This window comes from Lactuca serriola, chromosome 7, assembly GCF_051521515.1.
Source record: "Lactuca serriola cultivar US96UC23 chromosome 7, Lser_US96UC23_V15, whole genome shotgun sequence".
NCBI lineage: Eukaryota > Viridiplantae > Streptophyta > Magnoliopsida > Asterales > Asteraceae > Lactuca > Lactuca serriola.
Genome location: NC_136414.1, coordinates 150,042,261 through 150,055,004, shown reverse-complemented (window position 1 = coordinate 150,055,004; position 12,744 = coordinate 150,042,261). Strand labels below are relative to the sequence as shown.

At 36.3% G+C, this 12,744-nt stretch overlaps 1 protein-coding gene across 2 annotated transcripts; it reads left to right on the top strand.

Annotated features, from left to right (window-relative positions):
* Window positions 1-10,791: 10,791 nt before the first annotated feature.
* Window positions 10,792-12,365, top strand: LOC145063403 (ATP phosphoribosyltransferase regulatory subunit). 2 transcript variants are annotated; one of them, XM_079011004.1, is made up of 4 exons: window positions 10,792-11,082; window positions 11,173-11,394; window positions 11,749-11,814; window positions 11,898-12,365. In XM_079011004.1, the coding sequence occupies exons 1-4, from the start codon at window positions 10,903-10,905 to the stop codon at window positions 12,054-12,056; spliced, it is 627 nt and encodes a 208-aa protein (XP_078867130.1). In that variant the 5' UTR covers window positions 10,792-10,902; the 3' UTR covers window positions 12,057-12,365. The 2 variants fall into 2 exon arrangements, with proteins under 2 accessions (XP_078867130.1, XP_078867129.1); XM_079011003.1 differs by having other exon boundaries at window positions 10,793-11,082; window positions 11,164-11,394.
* The last annotated feature ends 379 nt before the right edge of the window (window positions 12,366-12,744 follow it).

Below are 12,744 nucleotides of genomic sequence, written 5' to 3'. Positions count from 1 at the left end.
TATCGTTCACTTATTCCTAAGGATCATCCTAAGGAATCGGCACAAAGTCCATCATTGCCATCGTTTACACAACAGGCACTAAGTCTGCATAGTCTCCAGGGTTTAGGCATCAAGTCTGCATGATCACCAAGGTTTAGGTATCAAGTCTGCATGATCACCAGGGTTTAGGCATCAAGTCTGCATGATCACCAGGGTTTAGGCATCAAGTCTGCATGATCGCCTAGGTTTAGAGTACACCGGGTGAACACATCGTTCACAACACCTACAGGTTGCGAGCCTGCTCGTGTTCCACTGGACTGTCTAGAATAGTCTGTGGTTGTCATCCATACTCTGTTGAATGACGGGGTCATCGTTTGGGAAAAGGCTTCTCACATCGTCTACCTCTCACCCTCACCTCGTGGTCTATAACACCTCTCAACTCATCGTCCAACTTATATTCCATCTATTACATCTACCCATGTTTTACCCCAACATATTTGTAGATATAAAATACATATACAGTTTAAATCCTTTAAAACGTGTATAAAATCGTTCAACTAGCATAGACAGCAAGTACTCAGATAATATACACACATAACACATAATTTATATAGAATACTTCATATCTATGTGTAAGATGAAAGGGACCATGCACTCACTTGAAAAGGTGGTGATTCCGAACTCAGACAGCGCTTCGCTTCTTACAAAAAATAATTTCCTTTGACGAAACCTAGTACTATTACAAGTCGAGTTTAGTCTATTATTCGCCGAGACTAATATTATTACTATTATATAAGCGTTAAATAACACTCAATGTAACTCATAATAATAGCCCAAATAAATATTTTAAGGTCCTAACAATGTTACTATAATTAAATAAAAGCTATATTAAATATAGTATAGGTGTAGCTTACTTACAGTGGGTTTTTATTAAAAACCGGGCTTCGCTGGAGAAGCGTTTCCGAGCCGAAAGCTTTTCTTCTCGGAGCCGTCGGGCGCTCCGGGGCTTTCTTCTCGTGCTAGGGAGGTTCCCTAGACTTGGGAGGGGTTCAGGGAGGTTAGAGAGAAGTTAGAGAGAGAAAGAAATGCTTATGGTGTGAAGAAATAATGAAGGGTCCACCCTATATTTATAGGGATTTTATAGTAAAGTAGCCGCTAAGTTTCGTCCGTATCTTCCGTGTACGAGCTCCGTTTTCTACGTTCTTTATATCCACGCGTTGGTATTTACGAGGACTACAACTTTCATTTAGACCTCGTCGGCTAATTCTCCTTCTATCTTAAATTTACAAAAAATATGTATCGTATTTATCGCGCTCGAAGAGTAGCGACTAAGCTTGTCCATATCTTTCGCATACGAGCTCCGTTTCCAACTTTATTTATATCCACGTGTTGGTATTTACAAGTACTACAACTTTCATTTAGACCCCGTTGGCTAATTCTCATTCTATCTCGGATTTATAAAACTGTACCGAATTTATCGCGCTCGAAGAGTAGCGACTAAGCTTCGTCCATAACTTTCGCATACGAGCTCCGTTTTTTACTATTTTTTTATCATTTAACTCCTATTAACGATATCTCCATTTCTCGTTCAGATTATTTTGGCTGAAAATCGACCGATCTAAAATTTGAATTTTCGGGTTGTGCACTAGTATGCTAAAACTTAGAAAAATCATAACTTCCTCACACGAAGTCAGATTTGGGCGTTCTTTTTATGGAAGCTCTTGGTTTAATGTATTCTATGAATTTCATTTAGATTGCTCAGTCTAAATCTCTCTCTATCGTAAATTCACTATTTACGCTTCCCGGTATCGTGCCGGTTTCGTCGCGAAACTTCGACGGGTCATAAGTCATAACTTCTTCGTTATAACTCGGATTTCGGCGTTCTTTATATGTACGGAAACTTTGTAACATATACTACAACTTGGATAATATTATTCATTCTATATAATCTTTTGTCGAAAAGTCATTTTCGACCCCTATTATCTCTAAATGGACTAGCTTGGATCTACGGGCGTTACAGAAACCCCCCGAAAAGCCTAGGGAACCTCCCTAGCACGAGGCGGAAGCCACGGAGTGCTCGACGGCTCTGAGAATAAGAACTTTTTCGGCTCAGGAACGCTACTCCAAGCAAAGCCCGGTATTCTATAAAACCCGCTGTAAGTGAGCTACGCCTACGCTATTTTTAATATATCGTTTATTTAATTATAGTAACGTTATTAGGAACTTATAATAAGTACTTGGGCTGTTATTATGGTTATATAAGTATTGTTTGACGCTTATATAATAGTAATAATAGCTAGACTATTAATTAGTCTCGGCGAATAATAGACTAAACTCTAGTGGTAATAATACTAGGTTTCGTCGAAGGAAATTATTTTTAAGAAGCGAAGCGCTGTCTGAGTTCGGAATCACCACCTTTTCAAGTGAGTGCATAGTCCCTTTCATGAACATGATTTTAATACAAGTATTAATTAAAGTATTAAATATATGTTAAAGAGTTAAATGTTTGTTGAAGAGTTTATGTGTGAGTGCATAGTCCCTTTCATGAACATGATTTTAATACAAGTATCAATTGAAGTATTAAATATATGTTTATGTGCGAATTATTTGATGTTGCCTGGGATACTTGTTAAAGAACATACCTGATTATATATGCTGATTTAGGATAAAGAGTAAACCTAAATTAATTATGAAGAATATTGGGTAGTGTTTTTTTACGAGTACGAGTGAATTATACTCAGAGAATAAAAACTTAGTATATGTCATTGATCCGGGAGCATGGATTAGACATAGTCATTGTCCTTAGTCCGAGAGTATGGATTAGTCATAATCATTCATCATTAATCCGAGAGTATGGATTAGTCATTCGTCCCTAGTCCGAGAGTATGGATTAGGTAAAGTCGTTCATTTCTGATCCGGGAGTATGAATTAGGTAAACGGCTAATCTTAGGTCCGAGAGTATGGATAGTCTCGTTGTGAGGATCGACGGGGTGGAATAAGAGTTGTTATATATATATATATATATATATATATATATATATATATATATATATATATATATATATATATATATATATATGGTGAAATTGTATTTTTGTGAGTTTTAAACTATATATATGGTATAACATTGTGGGATTGAAATCCCTATGTACTCACCCGGTTTCCCAACCTGACCCACTCAGTTTATTTATATCACAGGTGTTGATACGAAGTCACATTACACTGAGAGATCAAGGAGATATAAATCACTAGTGATAATGAATGTAAGTTCTGTTTATGCTTATGTTTCTGTATTGACGGTGACATCCCAAATGTTTTAAAATGAATAAAAATACTTTTCTTCGGAAATGCTTTGATAACGTATTTATCACGTTTTACTGGGAACAAATTCTGCAACATTTTTATTAAAAGAGGTACTCGGATTTTTATAAAGCATAAACAAAATCGGTCTTTTCTGGCCGTGAAAATGGGGATGTCACAGAGCGTGTAAGAACTCCCTCAGATGATTCACCAATTACTTGAGTTTTTGGATGATCTCTTATCCATTTTTTTAGTGGAGGGTAGTTTGGATCATAAGCAAGATCCAATTCAGCATTTATTTCTTCTTCATATTATGATTGAACATCTTCATCATTTGAATTATGATTCTCCCCCTCGAATGACGAAACAATTTCAATTTTAGGTTCAAAATTCTCCTCCTCAATTGGACTTCCATGATTAACAGTTGGTGATGGGTGGGCAAATCAGGTTTCTTTGGTGTAGACGAACCCTCCCCCTGGAATGTGGAGCGTTCATGTGTAGGTTCGCTTGGACCTTGAGATTCGCTTTCCATGGCTTTTGCAGCTTCGTCTATTATCTTCTTCAAGTTGTCAACCTTATTATCAATTGCTTTTGCTTCTGATAGAATGGCGTTCTTCGGTTCATCAAAGAGCAACATGTACTCTTAAAACAGATTGGATATTGGAACCGAGACTTGACCTGTTTTTGGAAAGAATTCCTCTATTGATCATTCGTTGGATGGAAGTTTCTTCATGTAATTATCATCAAATGTGACATAATAGGCTTCTTCATTTTTCTTTGAACATTTATTCAGAACCCTATATGCCTTGGAGATGAGAGAGTGTCCTAGAAAAATCCCTTCGTCAGCTTTTACATCAAACTTGTTTCGGTTCTCTTTAGAGTTAAAGATGAAGCACCTGGAACTAAAAATATGAAAAAACTTGATGTTAGGCTTGCGATTATTTAAAATTTCATAAGGATTGATATAAAATCGCTTATTGAGGAAAGTTCGGTTCTGAGTATAGCAAGCAACAGAAATCGCATCAACCCAGAAATACAGTGGAAGAGAAGCAAAGCTAAGCAAGGTTCAAGCAGCTTCACATAAGGAATGGTTTCGTCTTTCAACAATGTTGGTTTGCTGTGGAGTATAGGGATCAGATAAGTTGTGAGTTACTCCCTTTTCAGCCATGAATTCTTCAAATTCGTTGTTTTTGAATTCTAACCCATTGTCACTTCTGACATTTCTCACTACCATTCTCAGATTTACTTCCACCTGTTTTATAAAGGTTTTGAGCTGTGGATTTGCCTCTGATTTCTGTTTAAGAAAGAAAACCCAGGTGAAGCATGAAAAATCATCAACAATCAAAAGAATGTACTTATTACCGCCGATACTCGGCGGAGGACCACACAAATCGATATGTAGAAGCTCAAGAGCTTCAATGATATTTGCGTTAACCCTTGTGGGATGACTTTTCCGGCTTTGCTTTCCTATTTCACATGCAACGCACAGATGCTCTTGGTCAAACTTGAGAAGTGGAAGTCCTCGCACATGATCACCAAGAACTAGCTTGTTGATATCTTTGAAGTTAAGGTGTGAGAGCCTTCGATGCCATAACCAACATTCATCAGAATGAGCTTTCGTTAGAAGGCATACAATAGGTTTCCCTCGTATCGGGCTTAGATTTAATGGATACATCTCGCCTTTGCGTTAGAACTTCAACAGCACAGACTTAGTTTTCTTTTCTATGATCTCGGATCCCCCATCGTCAAATGAGACCTTCAGGCCAGTCTCCACAACCAATTGCGAAACACTTATGAGATTGTGTTGCAATCCTTCCACATAGGCTACCTTTTGAATTGAAAAATCTGCATTCGTTATCATGCCATAGACTTTTATTATGCCATATGAGTTGTTTCCGTACTTGACACATCCCCCATCTTTGAGAGCATGAAACTCTCTTAGCTCCTCCTTCCTTCCTTTCATGTGAGGTCAGCAACCACTATCAATTTATCATTCGTCGTCGAACTGCTCGTCACGTATGATCTGCAAAAATTAAGCAGATTTAGGAACCCAAAGTTGTTTGGGTCTTGGTGAGCCTTTTACATGACAAGGAAAAGCAATAGAAAGATCAACCATATACATTCGTTTTATTAAAGTGGTTTCATCTTTTCTTTTAATGGTGAAAATTTTTATTTTGTTATTCGCTTTTTTTTTTAATCAGTTTGTTTTTCTTTATTTCGATTCTTAACAACTCCTTTAGTATCCTTCCTAGGGTTAGTAGTCGTCTTGTTTATTTGTTCTTTTGAATTTGAGGCGATCTTTCCCTTTCCTTTGACATCCTCGATAGGATTTTGCTTAGTTTGAGAATAATGAGGAGAACTGGATTTAGGACCGAAACCGCTCTTTCGGTTCTTCTGACTGCAGGATTGGCAGTGAGAGCATTGATCAAAGTTTTCCTTTGTGCTTACTTTCGTCTTTGGATTGGACGCCTTTTCCTTGCAAACATAGTTGGAGTTTTAGGATTGCCAAAACTGCTTCCTCTCAGTTAGATTTCTTTGATATCTTTTGTTTCGCTGGCGTTTCTGCTCTGGCAGTTGCTTTTGAGACTTGTGAATGTTTACTTTCGGCTTCGGTCTTTCTCCATGAGTTTCGCTCATCAATGAAAAGGATTCATTTACCGCCTTTGTAGGTTTGATTTGAATCTCTTTAATACCACTTGTACTTGCTTTAGCGAAGTTAGATGGCTTATTGATTGGTTCAGCCACGTATCTGCCTTTTACTCTCCAAGAGGTTCGTTCCGATAATCCTTTCGTTTCATCTGCATTATTAATCGGGGCAGACCAAAAATACCCATCAAAACCATCAACATTATCTTCATCTACCATGGAAGTTAGCTCAATAGTTTGCTTCTTGGTCATCCCAATGTTGACGTACACTCGATTTGGTACAGTTTGTACCTTTCGATATACTACAACTTTTTCTTTCAGGACTTTGTTCTGCTCTTTAGATGATCGAGCGAACTCAACTGAGTTTTCAGATATAAGGACTTTTGCTGGTTCGGGTTAGGTTTTATCAAATTCAGAACAGTCAACCACGTCCTCTACAGAAATTTCACTCATATCATTGTCCTCGTCAAATTCAGAAGTATTGTCAATATCAATCATGTTTTCTGGACTTAATTTGGTACTTAATGAATCAAAATTTTGTACGGTTTCGGTCTTAACTTTCAACGTATCATTTTCGTCCAATAAGTCTTTAAGCATGTCCTTGTGGTCTTTTGACTTAATAAAGAACTCAATTTTGTCCAAACCAATCCTATAGGCATCAGTGGTTTCTTCTGACGAGACAATTGATTAACAGTTATAACAATCAGCATCTATTTTGTCTTCCTTTAGTTCAAAGAAGGGCAAAATCATTTTGTGAATCTTTTTGCCAATATCGCAATCTAGATGCAACTGAGTAATATTTGTATAAAGACGTTTAGCAATTAAACAAAAAATATTTCTCTGTTTTAAAATTTTCAAATTGTCACGTTGCAAATATATCAATTCTTCTCTTGCCCTAACCAACTCTAACTCCTTCTGCTTTATCCAAATCCTTAACTCCTCACTCTTGGAAGACACCCTGCTAATTTGATCATTTAGGTTAGCATTTGTGAGGCGAGTTTGTTTTAGGCTACCACTTAGACTAGAAAATTTAGATTGTAAATCATTTAATTCCTTTTCATAGTTAGAGGCGGGTATTTTGAGAGTTTTAAGGATGGAATTTCCCTTCTTGATTAACTGATCACATTCATTGATTTGTTCTCCAACCGGTTTCGCTGTGAAGCATCTATCCTCCCTCTCTTTCACTTCATCTCCCCTGCCATCTATTTTGTAGCCTCTCATTTGTGACACTCCAGTAGTCACCATCAGACATCTTCCAGCAAATTCAGCACTGTCCTCTTTTGCAACAAAAGCCCTGCCATGCCTGGGCTTGCGAAATTCTTCATCCTCGGAGTCGGTAGACCAAATCTCTACTCCTCCAAACTCATCGTCAACTATATTCTCCTGCACAATTAAAGCGTTCATTGAATTATTAGAGGTTTTCTTCTTCTTTATTTCCTCCAGCTTGTGTAAATGGTACACTTCATCATCTTCTCCATCCTTCTTCTCAGATATCTTCCTTAACATGCAATCTTTGGCAAAGTGATTTTTCACGTGGCAGAAATTGCAATCATATCCGAAGTCACCTACAAGCTTGTTCTCCTTCTTCACTTCTTCTTGCTGAGGAGCGTTTTAAACCTCCTCTTTCGCCTTTTCGGAACTGTAGCTCCCTTGCGAGTTTCGGTTCTTGGAAGTGGGGAACTTTTTACGAGCAAACTTCTTGGGATTAGAGACCATTAATTCATATTCTTCATTTGTCAGATCAAATTCAAAGAGATCCAACTCTTCTTCGTCTTCAGCCACGTTCTTGCTCTTTGAGAGAAGGGCCAAAGATCCCATACTAGACACAACTTTCGTTTCCTTAGTCGCTACATTTTCATGTGACTTGATTATTCCCACAAGATTCGCCAATGAATAGGTTTTGAACTAATCATGAGCTTTCACAGTTGAAACCACCACCATCCATTCGGGTCTTAGGCCACTCATAAAAGTGGCCTTCTGTTCGATCACTACTTTGCCTATTCCGTGCTTGATCATCTTGCAGAGAAGATGATTGAAACGATCGAACGCTTGAATGAGTTTTTCTTCTGGCTTTTGCTTGAGGTCACCAAATTATGAAAGTAGAAGAGTTTGAATTGAATGCTCTAGATCCTCATATGTGGAATATAGCTCCTTAAGCCTAGCCCAGATTTGTTTTGCTGTTGTGCATGAACTAACCAGACGAAAAGTATCAGACTGTTAGGAAAATCTAATCATTCTCATGGCTTTAATGTTGCTCATCAGTTTTTCCTTCTCGTCTTGAGGAACTTTCTCCACGTCGATCATAAGCTGATTATATTCCTTTTGCGTCTTGATGGTTTTATTTGTTCCAAAATGAACAAACGGACCCAAGGTAATAGCCTCCCAGACTGCTGAGCCAAGAACATAGTCTTCAAACTGATGCGTCTAGACTTCATAATCTTGAGTATATAAAATCGGGATTCTCGTGGTGGATCTGATACTGTTGGAGATGTTAATGAGGTTGGAATGAGAGTCGTCGTGTGACATGATGATTTGTTTTGATAACCTGTCAAGAATCAGACTAGTAAACTGAGTTAGGGTAAGATCGAGATCTAAGAGCAGCGTCAATAACCAGATGACGACTCTAACATATACGATAATAGCAGAAACCCTAAAACCTTCTTCAACAGAAGAGATGTGTATAGATTACACAGTCTCCTGCTCTGATACCAATTGATGAGTCGAAAACTCTTTTAAGATTGAATAGATTCTTAACAAGAAAATCAAGAAAACAAATAAAAACATGAACACGCAATGAATTAAACAGGTGTTGAATGATTAATATGCAACGCCTCAGAAGAACTTCTACTGTAGAGGTGTGCTAGGGTTACAATACAATCAAGAGAAAACTTTTAAAAGCGTACATACTAAGATGCATGCATGCACTATATAATGTAAACCCTAATAAATGTAATGCGGCTGGACATGCCCATAACCGAGAATACAACGGACCTAGACAAAAGCCCAATGATGCAACACTTCATAACTCAACAGATCGTAACTAAAAATATATTACTTTTTAACGGGAACAATCTAAATGAAAGTTGTAGTTGATATCTCGATGGACGTAAGCATCAAAAGCCCCAAACACCTCATTAATGAATGTCTCACGTAAGATGTCGTGAGAAAAACCTAAGAAATCATTCATAAGTAGGGGTGAGCAAAAACCACACCACAACTAAAATTAACCGCATAAACCGCAACCGCAATAAAAACCGATGGTGAAGTTTTCTGTTTTTCAAAAACTGCAAATTTGCGGTGCAGTGCGGTTATTAGTTTTAAAAAACCGCACTGCACCGCATATATTATATATAATTTTTTTATTAATTATTAATATATTAAATATTAAAAATAAGACACGTTTTATGAATGAAAGATGAATAAAATAGTAGAAGACAAAAGTGTTGGTTTTTTGTTATGTTTAACTTTGAAAAATGATGAAATTAGACAATTTTAAGAAATTTATAGTTAATTACTATTGATTTGACGTTGTTAAGATATTAATTGTTTGTGATGTAAGTTAATTGTCTTATAATTTATGTTTTTTTATTACACGTAATATAATTGAACTTTTAGAACCGTTTGAGCTCTAAACTGTGGTTAAAAATAACACAAAATAACAGCACCAAATCCATGCGGTTAATAACCGCAACACAGAAAAAACATAACCACACCGCAAAAATAACCGCTTAACCGCACCGCAAAAATAACCGCACCAAACAGTTTTGAAAATGGATTAACCGTATTTGTGGTTAGTGGTGAGGTTTTGGCTAATAACTGTACCAAACCGCACTGCACTCACCCATATTAATAAGTACTAAATTAGTGATTAAATGACTTATTTCGCAACAAAAAAAATATTAATGACTAAATGTGAGAAATTAAGGACTAAATATGTATAAAGTGAGAAATATATTATCCTGTTGAGTCATTTTTACCGGCTAAGTTGGAGTAGTCGGTCATAAAGACTGAATGTGTACAGTTTAACAAGTTGAAGGGGTAATGTGGACGAAAAAAAAAACCCTCAGTAACCAAATATATCCAAATCAAAAAATATATTATCTTTTTAAAGCATTATCTTTTTTTTTTCAAACAAGAAAAAATGTTTATAACCCACAACCACATCTTCTTTGTTGGTGTTAATATTATAGAATGTAAACCGAAGAGTCAGTTAATATGAAACCTAAAACAAATATATTTCAAATTTAAGATTGATTCTTTCAAAGATCAATGTTACTCTCATTTAGACGATTTTTTTTATCAATGCCTCTTTCAATTTTACAAACTTTGTTATGTTATGTTATTCGAATATAATTTCTTTTAATATATGTAACATTTGTGGTTTTTTTTTTTGGGGAAACTTGTGTTTCTAATTAAACTTCACATAGGTTAAATAAATTGAACGGTTCCATACCATTTAATTTAGGAAAATGTATTCCATGGTTAACCCTCAGTCGAAATAACCTCATTGGTCAGATCCCAAGTTCTCTAGAAGATATTCCTTTGCAAAATCATGATTTATCATAGATCTACAATATATCTTTTCGAAAACAACCGTCTTTATGGTGCGTACGTGAACTTCGGTTACCTAATTTCCTTTCAACAAACCATAAGAGAAAAAGATTTTAAGCCTTGCACTTATATTAGTCATCTTTATTATAGTTTTAGTTCTAAATATATACATAAGGGACATAAAACTTTTTCAATGAAAGGACCATACCCATAATTTTTAAAATGATTTAGACTATATCCAAAAAGAATGATAAAGCATAAGGACCATTTTTGCAATTTTCGTCTTTCTTACTTCATAGATTGGTAGAAAATGATATTTGGGGTTCATCTACTCACAGTCCGAAACCACCCCCTGACAGTTGACACGGGGTGCAGCTTTGACAACCGCACATCGGAGTTTCACCAGCAGTTTCTTCCGTACACACCATGGCGGCATCTGCCATCTCTCTATCACCAGCATCATCATCTCGACAGTCTCTAACCATTATTCGAACAAGCCAATTACAGTATCTCTCCATCTCTTCCAGTTCCTTCATCCGCCCATTTCTGCTTCGAACTCCTGCTTTACGTCTCCAAGCTACCCGCCGTCCTCCTAATTATCCTCAGGTTATTTCCAGATGTCAGATTATTTAACTACGTTTACTATCTACTGTCGGGAACTCTTCAATTGATGACTCGATGGATCAGGAAGGTGAGAATCCGGCGGCGGATCCTAGGATATGGAATCGGAACCGTAATGATATGACTTTTTCCGGAGATTACGATGAAGACGATGACGAAGATGATGAGGAGGAGGAGGAAGATGACAGGAGCATGGATCTTCTGATTAGGTTTGTTGAGAACGTGTTTAAGAAGATATCTAAGCGAGCTCGCAAAGCCGTTCGATCTGTTCTTCCTATCAATATCCCCACCAAATTGGTACTGCTTTGCATTTCTCAAGTTATCAATTTGATCCAATTTGAGGGTTTTAGCTGATTTTTGGTACAATTTAGTTCAGATAATTAAAATTGGGGAAAACTCGATTCAAATTTCTTTCTGATTTATTCGTTTATACCCAATACAAACGAACAACAAAGATTTTTTCTTTCCCGATTTGATCCTTTTTATATATGCAAAGTCAGCAGCTTTTCTTTCTGTTCTCGATATGTATTCAATGTCAACCTTTAATTAACCTAAACTTTCATCTAATACTTTGGATCTTGCATTCTTACGTTGAGATTGTTAATTCTTGATTACCTTACTAACTTACTATATGCTCAATGCCTTATATAGGTGGGATTCTCTGTTAATGGAGTTATAATTCTGGCATTCTTTTGGATTCTAAAGGCATTCCTTGAGGTAAGAAATTTTAAATTTCTCTAAAAGGCATCATCAAAGGATAAGAAAAGATGTGTTTTTTACATTATTTAACATTTATGCAGGTGGTTTGTACACTTGGAAGTGTAGTTTTTGTAAGCATATTACTTGTTCGAGGGGTATGGACTGGAATATCATATTTTCAAGAAGGTGGTAATTACCGGAGGACAAATGATTTTGATGATGGGAATCAGGCATGGAATGGAACTCAGCCTGTGGGTTGACAGTTGACTCAAACATTGGAATCGGAATCGGAATTGCAATATGGGATACAATAATTTCACTTTATTATGTGATTAAGCCAAAGTTGATCATGAAAGAAAATAAGTTTACATTTTCCTGGTTTCTATAACAATCAGGAAACTAGATCATCAAAATACCAGTTATACCCTTGTTCATTTTAGATTTTGCTTGATTGAACTCTTGGGATTACTAACATGAGGGGGGCTGTAGATATGATAAATAGATCATCTTAAACATCATACATAGCTTTTTGACTTGATACAATTTCAATCAATTTTTTTTTGGATGGATTACTTATTGCATCGATCACAATGTGGTGATAATAATGAATAATAATAACAGAAAATTTGCAAAGTTGGTCCCTGTAGTTTTTGGTTGTAGATTTGGTCTTGTCAAACTTGAAAAGACTGTTCTACCCCTTAGGTATTTCTTGTACATTTTTTTATCAAGATAAATATGCTATTTATAAATTATAAATAAGAAATGGCCCACACACATACCCTCCATTTCGACTATCTCTGCTGTTCTTGATTTTGTTCCCATTCTGAATTCAAATCAGCTCTCGATTCTTCAAAAATGGTAGAGATTTGGTGAATATGGCTAAGAACACAAAATTGGTGGTAGTTTCAGCACGTGTTTTTTAATTTTTAAGATAATTCAATATAGTTC

What these genes read in the sequence shown, in the direction of transcription:
- LOC145063403 (XM_079011003.1), top strand. Translation starts at nt 10,903, where the DNA reads ATGGCGGCATCTGCCATCTCTCTATCACCAGCATCATCATCTCGACAG. An exon ending in GTCCTCCTAATTATCCTCAG is followed by an intron (nt 11,083 to 11,163) that starts GTTATTTCCAGA and finishes TCGATGGATCAG; the next exon opens with GAAGGTGAGAATCCGGCGGC. An exon ending in TTCTAAAGGCATTCCTTGAG is followed by an intron (nt 11,815 to 11,897) that starts GTAAGAAATTTT and finishes ACATTTATGCAG; the next exon opens with GTGGTTTGTACACTTGGAAG.